Below are 15,843 nucleotides of genomic sequence, written 5' to 3' on the forward strand. Positions count from 1 at the left end.
CGGCAAAAGTTAGCGTCCGGTCTTGTATTCTAAGGTACGAGAGTCAGCGTTCGTCCTTAATTTGTGCGAGTGATTAATTAGCGTTCGGTCTCAATTTGTATTCTTAGGTTTGGATCTTGAGCGTTCGGTTTTGACTACAGGTGATTTGAGCGTTCGTTCTCAATTTGGTATTTTAGGATTCAATCTTGAGTGTTCGGTCTCATACCATTGGGTCCATTTACGTTCGTCCAAACAGTGTTTACATATTGGGTTTAGTTGTGGTTGTCTATGTGCGTTCGGTCTCATAGGAATGAATGTATGTGCGTTCGTCCAAACAGTATTCACATGTTCGGTTTTGTAGTATTTGTCTATATACGTTCGGCATCTTCGTTTTTGATCTTTAAGCGTTCGTCCAACCAGTGATTATTCGGTCTTATCATATTTGATCAGTATAGCGTTCGTCTAAACAGTGTTTATTGGGTCACTTCTCATTTATTAAGTATAGCGTTCGTCCCAATAGTTTCACATGAATCTGGTAGTGTCAGTCTAAACAGTGTTCGCCCAAACAGTGTTCTTTGTGATCTTACAAGTGCTCGGTCAATGGTACGTCCGTTTCAAACAGTGTTAATCTCATAGTATTCGGTCTCTTAGTAGTTGTTCATGCGTTCGTCCAAAACAGTATTTGTACTATTATTACTGAACCATATTTACGTTCGTCCGAATGGAATTGCATTTGATAACGTTCGGGGTTGTAGCGATCGTTCATATTAGTAGTGTTCGGTCTTGATGTTGACTGTTCGTAGGTAGCAAACGTCTATGGGTGTTAATGAGCGTTCGGCCTTAATTGGATAGTTTTAAGATAGTTTTAAGGTTTGGTATTGGACGTTCTGTGTTATTATGTGAATAGTGATTGATAGCGTTCGTCCTTGATATATTTAGTGAATATAGCGTTCGTCTTTATTTGGTATGCTTGGGCAGAAATCTTGATCGTTCGGTTAACCTTGAGTGTTCGGTCTTGGTTATTAGTATTGTGTGCGTTCTACCGAACAGTATAAATCCAAATTTGTATTCGTTTTTCAGCGTTTCCTTTTATTGAGTGTTCGATTAGTACGTTCATGGTTATGTTGAGTCTAAGTGAGTGATCTTAACGTTCGTCCACTTAGTATCCGATTTTAAGGAGGTATTCGGTTGTAGCGTTCGACCAACTACTCAACCACAGCGTTCGGCCTGTTTCCTGAGCGTTCGGCCAGATTCCCATAACGTCCGTCCATTCGGTTAAAATAGCGTTCGGCCTAAATATCAAAATCAGCGTTCGTCCAGTTTGATTAAAAGAGCGTTCGTCCGTTCTTAAATGGACGTTCGTTCAAATTGGTTAAAAAGCGTTCGTCCGGCCGAAGTGAGCGTTCGTCCATATCTGCAAATATCGTTCGCCCGTTCCGAAAGTGAGCGTTCGTCCAATTGGTCTGGCCCTCGGGAAATGGCGTTCGTCCATTTTTGGCTGGTGTTCGGAAAAACGACGTTCGTCCTGGGACGTTCGTTCAAAACTGTTAGGAGCTTGGAAAGTGCGTTCAAATAGTGTTCTGTATAAGTTGGATTTTTTTTTAGTGTTATTTTCTCTTGAATTGATTTCTGTGTATCAATGTGTGGAATATATGTGATGCATGTGAATATATGAGAATGTATGAATAATGATAAATTACTATGATGATACGATTGTAAATGTAAATGATGAATGTGAGTATGAAGGGACAATCTCAGGGAGAGATGACTACAAGTTGTTATGTGATTTATGTTGTTCTGTATAACTGTAGTGAACTTAGGATCGGTATGTCTATCCCTACACTCAAAGCATTGTTCATGCTCACATAGAGAAGAACAGTGTCACTGGTGAGAGTAGAGGGAGGTCCTCGTCTATAGCCTTTGATGGCAGAGATAGGCAGGTTGAGGATTTACCTTGCTAGTGTTGGAGAAAGACCACAGACTATGCGAGTGCACAGACTACTGTTAGTTCGACAGTTATACAAATCCGGATGAGTCGTGTATGTGGCTTTACTTTGCATAGTGTTGGGAGTGCCAGCAGAACTATGCGAGCGTAAAGTTGTGTGAGTTGTGTTTAACGAGCATGTTTTAATTGTTCCTTTATATGTATTTATGCATAATGACATGAATTAACTGTATTACAAGTACGGCATGTTTTTTTTTTTATATCTAGCTCACCCTTGCGTTGTTTGTGTTGTGTGCCAATTTGGATATATTTCTTTGGCGATGATCATCCACTTGGATGGGAGCAGATGTTGTCGAGGAGATCCCCTTGGAGCAAGAGCTAGAGGTTGCTGATGTTGCGGAGTAGTCATCTTAAGGATTTCCTGATTGATCACTTGTAGTGTTCAATCCTTTCAACNTAAAATACGTATAATTATGTGCTTAGAACCAAACAGATGAAAAATAATTAAAATTTGATGAAAAAGAAACTAAGAACTGATTAAAATTAAAATTTTCTTAAATTGTTTAGATGTATTTTTTTAATCGAATAATTTGATGATATCAAAAAGAAAAACAAATGGAATAAAAGATAGAATTGTCAAAAGGGTTAATCTTAGTTATTGAATTTCATCTATCTTAACTAATTTAACGAATAGGTTAGCCTAATAAGGTTCATTTGGTGAATCCGCAAATGATTGCACAAATTAGTCCACTGCATAGTAGTGGGTTAATTTTCTACTTATTTGATTTAAAAATAATAATTTTATCCTTTTGAAAAAAAATAACAAAATAAAATTTGAAATGATCATAAAATAATTTTCTCAAAAAAAATTATAAATGTTAAATCTTTTTCTATCAGCATTACAGATGTTAAAATGTAAAAGAAAAAAAAAACAATTTTATCATGTTGAAATTCTTGGTCAATCAAATATTAAATAACGTTAGAATCTTAACATAGTCATTGCTTTAGTATTGATTTTATTTTTACATGTAATAAAAAAAAGGAAAGACACAATTAACTAACAAAAAAATTGTTATGTGAAAAAAAAAGTTAATAAAAGAGTAGTAATAATCCAATTAAATTTTCTGCTAAGATCGTAGTGTTATCTTTTTTACTGGATCTTTAAAATACATTAATATATATTAAATAAAATTTTAATATATTTTAAAATATCTAAATCAATATTCACCAATATATTTTTAAAGACTTATGAGAAAGACAACACTCATGAACATTTGGTGATCAAAGTTCTCAATTCTTTAAAATCATGTAATCAATTTTGGATTAAAATAAATAGTCTAATATTATATATATATATATATATATATATATATATATATATATAAATATATATATATATAACATCCCAAAAATACAGTAATAAAACCATATAATAGAATTGATTACAGTTAATAATAAATCAGTTCAGTCTTAACATTAAAGAAAACGTGCGATTCTGACCGAACGTCCATAAACAGTAAGAGTTCAAATTTGACTTATACAACAATACAAAACTGACCGAACGGTTTACAAAAGGAATTACCGAACGGTTGTTCCTAACAAAAGAAAAGGTGACCGAACGACACCTTATACTAACTAAACTATACTACTAAGCGAACGTATTACGATTCGGCCTTAACTTCAACTTCCACGAGGTTCTCTTCCTCCAAATATTGCTCTTCCAGCGCCTCTTCCAGTAGCGCGTCTCTTTCTGCTCACATCCACACGGATGATCATTGCAAGGACAAGGACGGACGTACAAACGAGACAACACAAGGAAAAACACAGGGTAAGCTTATGTAATTTAATTCAAGTAATAACATACATTTTCATATGCAAGCACATTTAAATACATTCCAATAAACAATTCAATCAAACCCTGATACTAGACCGACTGTCCAGACTGTATGAACTCTGTGTAGCTACAGGCGTTCGTGCACCCGGGTGATGTAGTAACTGGAATACATTCATCAGCTGCCATCCGAGGTTAGTCCTATTCATCCAAAGTACCCCTAAGGACGGGACCTCTTGCCGTTTCCACACATGACCTACCCTCCTCTACGTGAGGACGAGTGCCCACGAAACATCAGGATGAACAGCCAACATTAGCATGCCCACAGTCATACTTTACAATTTCAATATTCATCATGAGTCGTTCCTCCCCGGAACGCTCGTTCAACTTCACATCATTTCATTCATATCATATTCTCTTCCTATTTCATTCATAATCATTCCCAATTCCATCTTTCATTATCACTTTTCTCAAATTTATCTTTCATTGCCAATAAGTTAAATTTCATCTTTGTTCAAAGGTTTATAAAGACACCAGATACCGAACGTTCTATCCTCCCTCAGAACGAGGACGAACGCTTGAGACGAGACAGATAGGTCTCCAGTTCCAAAATAGAATAAGACCGAGAGGTTTACTGTCGGTTTGAGAGAGAAACCGAGCGTAATAGATATAGCAAGGAACGAAAGCACCGAACGTTCATTACAAAGTGAAACAATTATATGAACTGACTCTTGATAACTCTGACCGAACGCTGAAAAGACCTCGCCAAAGGCTACGACTCTATGCTGGAACCAATCGATACAGACACTTCAAGATATTCCAATAATAATACTTAGAAGCATTCATATGAAGAAATCGAACGTTTATGAATGTTTAGCTTATTTGAATTTACCTCAAGAAATCCGAATGTCAGTCAATGACCGAGCACGGTAGAGAAGAAATTCTATTGAAATTAGACGAACGCTGTTTTTCATCAATATAAGTTATATAAGAAACGAGAATGAGCGCTTGGTGTAAGACCGAGCACTACTCAGTACGAGCGCTTGGTGTAAGACCGAGCACCAATAAACTTATAATAACAGACTTGATAAATATAATAAGATATTGTCGAAGTAGTGATTACTAACGACGAAAATATACCATTTCACACACACACACACACACACACACACACACACACACACACACACATATATATATATATATATATATATATATATATAAATTGAGTTTATCAAAGGATACCCAGATACAACTGTGCTTGGCCGAACGCTCAAGCATAGTATTATAACACGAGGACGCTCGTCCTCCACTAGGATTCTCTCCAAATGAAAGAATCTCATTTCAACTATGTTCACCAGGTGAACCGAACGGTCAATGACCGTTCAGGAACGAACGTATACTTTTATATGAGAAATTTCATACCAGAATCATTTCTTTTCAAACTCATTTTCTAACATATATTTTCATACTTTATACATTCATATCAAATTCAACTTTCACACTCCAACAATCCATATCATATAAGTTTCATATAATTCATACATTATAACATAACTCAGCCATATTTCATTTCATCTCAGTAAATAAACCAACGTTCTTTCAATCCATTCATATTAACCATCATGCATCAATACCATTCAGTCAAATAACGAACGTTCATGCATTACGACAACATACAAATACCAATTAAATTAAATAAGTTTCCCTTACCTCTGAGCGTGACCGAACGTTCCCAGATGCCGAAATACAATTTCCCCACCACAGGTTCTCCCACCGTCAACGCTCGACAATTCAAACTACAACAAGTGATGACCCGACACTATCAGAACCACTCATTTTAAGAATAGTGATCCACGCACGAACCCAGAATTGGGTTTGCATGTTTAGGAAAACGAACGACAGAGCGCAGAGAAAGACTTACCAGCCCAGCTTCACAAACCGAACGGTTTATCTGGAAGCCCTTGACGCCGGAAGTGCTTCTACGGTGCCGGAATAATGATCGGAGGAGAGAAAGTGGGTGTTTTCTCAGAAAGAAGATGAAGAGGATGTAGAGAGGAGGAGAGAGATTAGGATTCTTCAGAAATCTGAAAAGAGGGTGCATGCAGAGAGTGGAGTGTTTTCTGAAAAATCCAAGTTTTGTTGCACACGTCACAACGAACGTCCCCTCTTCAGTCGACACCTGCTTTCCACTAACTGATTCCCCGGATCTCATTTGCTTGACACCTGACGTTTTTCACCTGAGTGTCGAGCCTTCCTCTTGACACGTGAATTCCACTAACGACACGTGTTTGGATTTTACTAGTTTTGATATTTGATTTTACTTAAATTTTTTTTTTTTTTTTTACTGGTTCGGACAATATATATAATATATATAATTTATTATCTAAGTTTAATTTTTGCTATTGATTTTAATGACTATTAAATGCATTCTAAGTAAGATGAGTCATAAGTTGGTATTGTTATAATTAACGTACAGTATTTTTTTTTTCAACTCGATCCAAAACCACAATGAATTATGTGAGTTCACAAAATTTCCTTACCTTTTACCACTCTAACCAAACTAAATCCAATAATTGATTATACATAAATATAATATTATATGTGTATAGCTTATTTACTACTAATAAACACATAAAAGTAAATACATGTAAGGTTATTTTACAATTTAATTATACTTTAGTTATAATAAAATTATAGGTTAATTATGTTTATGGTTCATGAATTTAGATATAAAACTGAAAATATATAACGTCAAAATTCATATACTTCAAACAAACTTAATTCTAATTTTATATCTATCAAAACATAGTAAACAATTCTTCACTCTAAATTTTACCAAAAGAGGTTGAAATTTTATAATTATATACAATAATGCACATAATCTTTCTCTATTTGACAATTTTACACTATAAAATATTTACTATTTTTGTTTAAATTTTTAACGATTGCATATTAGAAAAAAGAAACTAATGTAATCTGCAGAACGTTGATTTAATTTGGATTGAAGCAGCCCAATGCAACTGCATTTTATTTTTGTTCCAATAACTATTTAATAAAAAATTAAACTAAAAAGTCACAAACACCCTTACATTGAATAAAATTTTAAAGGAAGTTATAACATTAACTACAATTCATCATTTTATGTAATTCAAGTTATAATTAAATATAATTCTATTTTTTTTAAAGCAAGTATTTCACTTATTTGTTTTTATTTATGTGGCCAATATACTTGTATTAATATTTATTTATATTTTATATACAAAAGTAAATTTTTGTAAGGTTTTACAACACAACATTAATCCACTCTCCACAATTTTAAATATAAATTATTATGATTTATTAGAAAAATAATTACCACCAATTATTCCATGTAATTCACATGTATTATGCTAATATATTAAAAATATAAATGTTTTTATATATTATATGAGAGTTATAGATACAAAAAAATAAAATTATACTTTCCACAAAAAAAAATATATTTACAGATAAACATGATACTTAAACACACACAAAAAAATAGTTCACAATATAGATATATTTTTGTTTATGTTTCTAATGATATGATATATTGATATAACATATTTTATAATGTCAGTATTCCTGAGTTTATCATGTTTGACGAAAAAATTAACAAAAACTAAAAGCAAAAATCATTTGTGAGAAACATCAATAAAAGATCAAAACCAAATCATTTTTTAGCATTACCCTCTCAACCTCAAGCATATGTTGCTGAGGTAAAAGTGCAGAGTAGTAAATAAAAAAAAGAAAATTTTCTGATAAATGAATAGATGTAAAAATGGAGATTTATAATAATATACAGGAACTTAACATAGTAAATAAATTCAAAAATGATCATCCTTCCACGTTGTAAAAGTAGTTTGCAAGTTTTCTTTTAAAGATTTATGCAAGTTTAGAGATTTTAACGTGTATTTATCATTGTGGAGTATAATATATATACCAATAAAATTGATATCTTATAAGAGTTGTATAAGTTTTGTTTTAGGAATGATAACTAACACTTATTCACGACACCTCACTCTAATTTGCCCTATGTCATCACATGCCATCCCATCCAGAACCTTCTCAACTCTTCTCACCAGTGATCAAAATGCCCAAGCAGATATGCTTTAGGTAGGTATAGTAGACCCCTGAATTTTCAGATAAACGTTTTTCATGTTTTCCTTTATTTTTTATCTTTTCATTCATTTCTTGTGAATCAAATATGGTTCATTGTAAGATTACCAATTATGTTCTCTTCATAATTTAAATATTGTGTATGCTTTATGACAATATTATCAGTAATTTGTTTTACACTGAAGATTCTCTAAAATAATTAATAGAAATAAAAACAAAACTGTTTAAAGAATATTTTTATGTTTTATTACAAAATTATCATTAAATTGTTTTATAATAAATATTTTTTAAAAATAATTTTAATAATAATCAAAGTAAAACTCTTTAATGATATATACGTTTTCCAAATGAAATTTTAAGAATTTAAATAAGAGATACATCCTTTAATAACTCATGTTTTATTTATCCATTTTATAAAAGGCATGCATCTTTCACTAGCTTACCTTTTATTTAAATAATTGTATCCCTTAATAATAAAAAGATATATACATATACTGAGTAACTGGACACCTCTTCCATAAAAAATAAAAAAATAAAAAATAAAAAATAAAAAAAAAAAAACTCCCTAACTTGTTCATTTAAAAAACAATTTTTTAAACCATTTCTATAGAATTGTTTATTTTCTAAAATTATATTATTTAATTTATTACGAATACGAATACATAACCACAAAGCTACATATAATTTCATTAGTAATATATAACTAAAATTCTCTCGATTAATGTGCACAAATTTTATTCACTATAGAACAATAAGAACACTGATGTAAAAAGATTAAAACAGTAAATCCACAGTGAGAAAAAAAATACAGAAAAGAAGTCAAAACAGTAGGATAAAATTACAATGATTATTTAATCCAAGTACTACTTTCTGCAGACAAAAATATCTTTCAGATACATTCTATGATACTAAAGCACATTCAGAGGAATAGATCAGAGTGAATTAATGAAAATGAATAATAAAATAATATTATTCTACTAGGGTAGCTTCCTCGGAATCCTTAATCTATAATCATTTATCGTTTGCTAATAAACATAGCTAGTGAGAAAGTGCTGAGAGATTAGTTTCGACCAAGTGCACAAATCATACAGTTGCCACGAACACAACATGCAGTCAAGTTCTACACCACAATCAAAAACAGGCTTGATTCCTCCACGTATAAAAGGACAAACTATTTTCACTATTTATTATACTTGCAAAGTTCTTCCAATGGTCATATAAAATTTTACATGTACTCTATCACCAGTAATTACTGAAAATCACCGTATCAGTCCAAGTTAAAAGCTGTTGCCTGGAGCATAAGGAATCAATGACCAAGCTGACGTAGTATGCAACTAAGAAGAAAATAGAACTTTATGCAACAACTAAAGGGTACCCCAAAGTTCATAATTTATCTAATGTGATTGGAGTTTCTATATAAGAGAGTTCAGTCAGTGCTTCTTCAGACACGCAACTGACCTGTAATCATGGTCACGATGCATATACTAACATAGGCAGTAAGTGTGCATCACACCCAGCTCTCTCTGTTAGAAAAATCTTTTGGATGCATTGCAAAAGTTCCTTACATCATTTTCGTTAGTAGGACCCATCATCAGAAAACATGGAATGGAGAGAAAAGATGAAAGGGTTAATGTGCTGGTACCAAAAGTTGCAGATTTTGTTGCTGGTCTTGGTCCTGAACATCTATATATAGATGGTTTCAGCTTTTCTTATACATAGAAAACGAAAAACAAATTCTGAAACTCCCTCTTTCATTTCAAAATTTGATCTTAGAAACAATTTAATTCTATCTACAATCTAATTACATATACTAAAAATTAACATATCAAAAATTAACATCTCATTCACATCGTCGCTAGAACTAAAATTAAATGGTTTCTAGGATCAAATTTTAAAATGAAGGAGAAAATTTCAGAATTTGTTTTTCTTTGGAAAAGCTGAAACCATCTATATATATATATATATAGATGTTCAGGGAACAAACATCTTGCAAAAAATATGCAACTTTTGGTCCTACAGTAACCCTTTCATTTTTTCCGGATTCTCCATTCCATGTTTTCTGGGTCCCACCAACGAAAATGATGCAAGGAACTTTTCCAATGCATCCAAAAGATTTTTCTAACAATCTCATGCTACTTCATGTTCACTATCAGGCCCTATGCAGTTACAACACTAGGATTCGTCAGGCAGTTCGTCCAGCTTGGTTGCAGGGCCGGCTCACCCTTACATTATATTTTAAGGGTCTTCTCATTTTGTAATAGTGATGTAATTGTTTCTTCTCTCAAATTCAATGAATACAAAATTCTAATAGTCCTTGAAAATTCAAAAATGTATTGGGATGTTACTAGTGCTCTACCTCTCTCTTTTATAAATAATAAATTAGTCATCATAAATGACATTTTCCCTAGAGACAAATTATAGTTGAGTGGACTAATAGAATTGTGGTAGGTAATTGGATCATTGCCTCCATGACTTTTGGCCCCAAGAGGCAAACCGTTTGATGCATCAGATGGGTAACTATAAAATTGCGTCACACAATTCCAATCCATACTCTTAATATATGATAGATTTGTACTTCTTACAAGGTCAGATTTTTTTTGTTTCAAATCCTTTAAGATGTGTGACTATAAAAAGGCTGTTTTGCCAAGTGAATTTAAGTAAAAACAAGTTAGGGACGTGATTTCTCTAACCTCAAAAAACATATTCGGCATTTCAATCGGAAAACCCTGCTTCCTATAGATTTCTGTATGTAAAAGATCCCTTTCCCCGTATTCAACTTAATTATTTCAATTGACTATGCTAAAAAATATTCATCTGGTGAGGGAAGTGTTTGTACATCATTGTTAAGAAGAACTAGGAAGCACAGAAGGTAACCTCATAAGCAGCTAAAAACAAATTCAGTTTCGGCACAGGTCTACTTTCCTTGGACGTTTTTTCTCTTTTCAGAGCATTCCCTCAAAGCATGTATTTCTGTTAAGAGTTCAACGATGGTTAATTCAAATACAATTATGGAACTTAAACTTTCTGAATTAAAAAAAGGTTAAATAATTAGTTAATTGGATTCCAAAACAAAATTTCCATGAATTCCAACAATGCATTCATACACACTCTCAACTGCAATATTAGAGAGGATAACATGTCACGTGGGCAGAAACGAACAGAGAAATTGTGAAAGATGGATACCTGGCTGGCATGCTTTCCAATTCCTGTTTGATCGAACAACACAATCCTGAAAAATAAAGAAAAGGAATCCTCTAGGAATGGCCAGATCAAAGAATCTTAAATCTGAGGGTTTAGGGTTTTCGGGAGGTAAAATAAGTAATTAACAAAGACAATGAAGTTAACCTGCATCAAGCGATAAAGAGAAGAACATTCATTGAGCTGATTTACGTTCTCGTCATCCTCGTCCACATCGCTCTGGTGAATGCCTTGCGGCGGCGCCAAACGTTTTGCTTCGCTCCGGTTCTCCGGCAATTGCTCCATTTTAACTGCAACAGTTTCACAAAAACCAAAACTCATAAAACAATACCGAGAAGAGAATGCATGAAACTAAGTAAAGCTTCACAAAACAAAAACGAATCTCCAAGAAAACAACCTTCAATTTTTAAGATATCATGCACTTCAGTTCATAACCAAAATTTTCAAATCCCCTATCCTAACAATACATGGACGAAAAAAAAAGAAATTAAAAAAAAAAAAAAAAAACTTACTCAGTTCCTCTCCGACGAAGGATCTCAAACTGCTCGGGGGAGAATCCCCTCTCTTCGGTTTTATAAATAGAGTTCGTGCTGCCATTTTATTAAAGGACACGTGGCACGCTCTTGAGCTTCTTTCCTCCTACTCTACTACTAAAAAAATATAGGAAAAGAAAATAGGTTTTTGGTAAAAAAAAAAATCACTTCCTCCATTCCGGTCAAATTTCTTCTCCACTCCATACCAGAAAATATATTCCAGAAATGATAGGGTAGAAGAAGAAAATATGGAATGCAGGAAGTAATTGTCAAAAAAAAATTAAAAGGCCCAATGATCGAGTGTGTGGGCTCAAGAGAAAACAAAAGAGGATGTTTCACCCTCACCTCTACCCTTTCACCTCCCCCTTCAAACTTTAAGAAAATATTACCTTCGTTCCTAATTAAAAATATATTTAATTTGTAGAAAATTAAAAAGAATCTGGTCAAAAATCATTAAACAATTTCAAAATATTTTACTCTATTTTTTAAAAAAGTTCAACTTCTAACCTTAAAAAATATATTTTCTTTAATTTTTTCTCATCTTATTAAAGTACTTTTTAACACTGTATTCCTTTAATACATTTTAAAATATATATAAATTTCGAAATCCCATTCATAATTCTTTTAAATTTTATTTTTAGATTTGAAACTTAATAATAATATAATTTGATTTAAAATTTTAGTATTATTTAATATACGTTTTTATCTTAATAATTACTAAAATATAGTTTTTATTATTATAATAGTTATATTAAAAAAATATTAAAATAAAAATAGTAATAATGAAAATAAAAATAGAAAAAAACAATAATATAATATCTGATTTAATATATTTAAATATATTAAATTATATTAAAATAGTAAATTAAATTAAATAATTACTAAAATTTAAATAAAAAACAAAATTTTAAAAAAAATTGTTAATCGGATATCCAAATCGGTTAACATATTTTTCTAATTTTTTTATTTAAAATTTCATAATTATCTAATTTATTCTACTATTATTTAATATACTTTAATATTTTAATAATATTTAAAATATAAATATATTATAATAATAGTTATGTAAACAATAAAATTAAAATAATTAAAATAAAATAGTAATAATAGAACAAATATTAATATAAAATTTAATTAAATATACTTCAATATATTAAATTATATTAAAATATAAATTAAATTAATAATATTAAATTTTAAATAGAAAATTAAATTTTGAAAAACTTTCGGATATCAAAACCCCAGGTTAAAAATATTTTTTATCGGATGATAAAGTTATTTTTTAAAATATTATTTTTTATTTAAAGTTTAATAATTATTTAATTTAATTTTAAATTTTAATATTATTTATAGTATTTTTATATTTTAATAATTATTAAAATATGATTTATATTTTTAAAATATTTTTATTAAAAGAAAATAAATTAAAATAATTAAAATAAAAAGTATTAATAATAAAAGAAAACTAAATATTGAAAAACTTTCTGACGTCAATACTCGAGGTTAAAAATATTTGGGTTAAATATGTTTTTAGTCCCTAATTGACCGTTTCTGGTTTTCGTCCCTCTTCCAAAGTAAGGTACAATTTAGTCCTCAATCTTTAAAAAACGTTCGTTTTAGTCGAAAAAACGAACGACGAGGACTAAAAACAAAATTTTGAGGACTAAAACGAACGTTTTTCTAAAGAATGAGGACCAAATTGTACCTTACTTTGGAAGAGGGACGAAAACCAGAAACGGCCAATAGTTTAGGGACTAAAAACATATTTAACCCAAAATATTTCTTTATCGGATATCAACAACCGATAAAAGTTAATTTTAAAATGTTGTATTTTATTTAAAGTTTAATAATTATTTAATTTATTTTAAAATTTTAATACTATTTATAGTATTTTTATATTTTAATAATGATTAAAATATGATTTATATTTTTAGAATATTTTGTATTAAAAAAGTTGAAATTAAAATAATTAAAATGAAACTGTTAATAATAAAAGTAATAAAGCAAAAATTAAAATAATAATTTTGAATCAGATTTTGTATATTTAAAATTATTATTATATTTAAAATAAAAAACAAAATTGGAAAAAAAATTGTTTTTATATTTTAATAATAATTAAAATATGATTTATATTTTTAGAATATTTTTTATTAAAAAAGTTGAAATTAAAATAATTAAAATGAAAGTGTTAATAATAAAAGTAATAAAGCAAAAATTAAAATAATAATTTTGAATCAGATTTTGTATATTTAAAATTATTATTATATTTAAAATAAAAAAAATTGGAAAAAAAATTGTTTATCTTTCTAAATTAACATATATATTAACGGATATTCGGTTAACCATTTTTTCATTTATTTAAATTTTAATAATTAATAAATTTAATTTAATATTTAAAATAATTTAATTATATTAAATTAGATTATATATTTTATTTCTTCTTTTTATTATTACTACTTTTATTTAAATTATTTTTTTTAACTATTATAATAATAAAATTATATTTTAATAATTATTAAGATTAAAAAATATATTAAATAATATTAAAATTTAAAATTAAATTAAATTATTAAAAAAAATTAAAATTAGAAAAAGTTATAAGATTTTAGAATTTACATATTTTAAAATTTATCAAAGAAATGTCGTGTCAAAGGAATGTAGGAGAAAAAATTTTAAAAATTATATTTATTAAAGTTAAAAATTAAATTTTTAAAAAATGTTGGAGCTGGAGGTGATCTGAAACTATTTATCAAAAAATTAAAATTAAAAAAAGGTTTACTAGATTTTAGAATTTACATATTTTAAAATTTGTTAAAAGAATGTCTTGTTAAAGGAATGTAGGAGAAAAAGTTAAAAAAATTATATTTGTTAAATTTAAAAATTAAATTTTTCAAAAAAAATTGGAAGTGCAAATTAGGGATGATATGAAACTATTTAAGAATCTTTAATCAAATTCTTTTTAATTTTTTTGAAATTAAATATATTTTTAATTAGGAGTAAAATTGACATGGATTTGAGAGGATTTGAAGATAAATTTTTGTTGTTATTTATTTGAGTGAATTTGGAGGTAAACGAATTTAGAAATAAATTTTCTTAATTTGTCACGTCCATACAATTCTATACTAATTCTCACAAATTTTATTTTCAATTCATTTTCATTTAACTCCAAATTTACTCAAATAAACGACAACAAAATTTATCTTCAAATTCTCTCAAATCCACTAAAAAAACATGACCTTAAAGTTTGGAGTGGAAGATAAAAGAGTTAGAGTTCCTGGATGAAACACCCAACAAAAGAACAAAGAGATTTTAGGTAATTGATGTATTTTTTTTATTTTGATTCAATAAATTATTTTAAACTTACCCTTTAACTTCGCTTGAATTATCAAAATTTCTTTGGAGAAAAAATTATTTGTCAATCAAACATTATTTTCAAAATGCTAAAAGAGTGTAATATCTATCCCTGTATTCTTAAGAATATTGTTTCTAAAATTTAAAATTTAATTATGAAAATTAAAGATAAAATAAAAGAAAAACATAAAGGTGTTTCAAGCATAAAATAAAATAACAGAAAATTAAACATAATGGCTATTTTTGTGTGGACCCGATGTGATAGAAATGAATAATACTGTATGAATTGTAATTTATCGTGCCAAGTTAATATTTTATAATTTTAAAATTTTGTGAGAAAGTATAAGTTAAAAGTATTCTTATAAAAATGAATGTGTAATTTTAATGGGAAATTATATTTTTTAAACATGATTTATATTAGAAGAAATGTAGTGATAAGATTATGATAAATGCTTATTTACATATTCTTTTATTTTAAACATTGAAACATAGTTCTGTTTAGTTTTGTAGATAGAATCATAATAGACAATTTTAATATGTAAGTTACATGGATGTCTCAAATTTTAATATGTAAGTTACCTTTCATTTTATTTTTCTTTTAATTTTCCCTTTTTTCTCACCATTCAAAGAAGTTTACTTTTTTTCATAACATCGAAAGGCCCTTGATATAGTGCCCAGTTGCATTGAAAAAAACAACAGACTGGTGAAGACAGCTTTTTACAGTGCCCAGTTGCATTGAGAAAAATCAACAACAGACTGGTGAAGGCGCCATTGCATTGCACAGTTGCATTGGAAAAAGCAACAACAGAGGAATCTATAGCAGAAACATTTCCCAGGAAAATGAATTTGGACGGAAAATTCGGGAG

The 15,843-nt window shown here is 29.3% G+C and overlaps 1 protein-coding gene across 3 annotated transcripts; it reads right to left on the reverse strand.

Annotated features, from left to right (window-relative positions):
• Window positions 1-8,711: 8,711 nt before the first annotated feature.
• On the reverse strand, window positions 8,712-11,764 carry LOC124847584 (uncharacterized). 3 transcript variants are annotated; one of them, XM_088114865.1, is made up of 5 exons: window positions 11,606-11,764; window positions 11,241-11,383; window positions 11,079-11,124; window positions 10,770-10,865; window positions 8,712-9,015 (listed from the first exon to the last, which is right to left on the reverse strand). In XM_088114865.1, the coding sequence occupies exons 1-4, from the start codon at window positions 11,688-11,690 to the stop codon at window positions 10,810-10,812; spliced, it is 330 nt and encodes a 109-aa protein (XP_087970991.1). In that variant the 5' UTR covers window positions 11,691-11,764; the 3' UTR covers window positions 8,712-9,015; window positions 10,770-10,809. The 3 variants fall into 3 exon arrangements, with proteins under 3 accessions (XP_087970991.1, XP_087970990.1, XP_047181064.1); XM_088114864.1 differs by lacking the exon at window positions 8,712-9,015 and adding an exon at window positions 9,053-9,186; XM_047325108.2 differs by lacking the exon at window positions 8,712-9,015 and having other exon boundaries at window positions 10,665-10,865.
• Between the last annotated feature and the right edge of the window lie 4,079 nt (window positions 11,765-15,843).

This window comes from Vigna umbellata, chromosome 5, assembly GCF_029865625.1.
Source record: "Vigna umbellata cultivar VRB3 chromosome 5, Vumbellata_1.0, whole genome shotgun sequence".
Classification (NCBI taxonomy): domain Eukaryota; kingdom Viridiplantae; phylum Streptophyta; class Magnoliopsida; order Fabales; family Fabaceae; genus Vigna; species Vigna umbellata.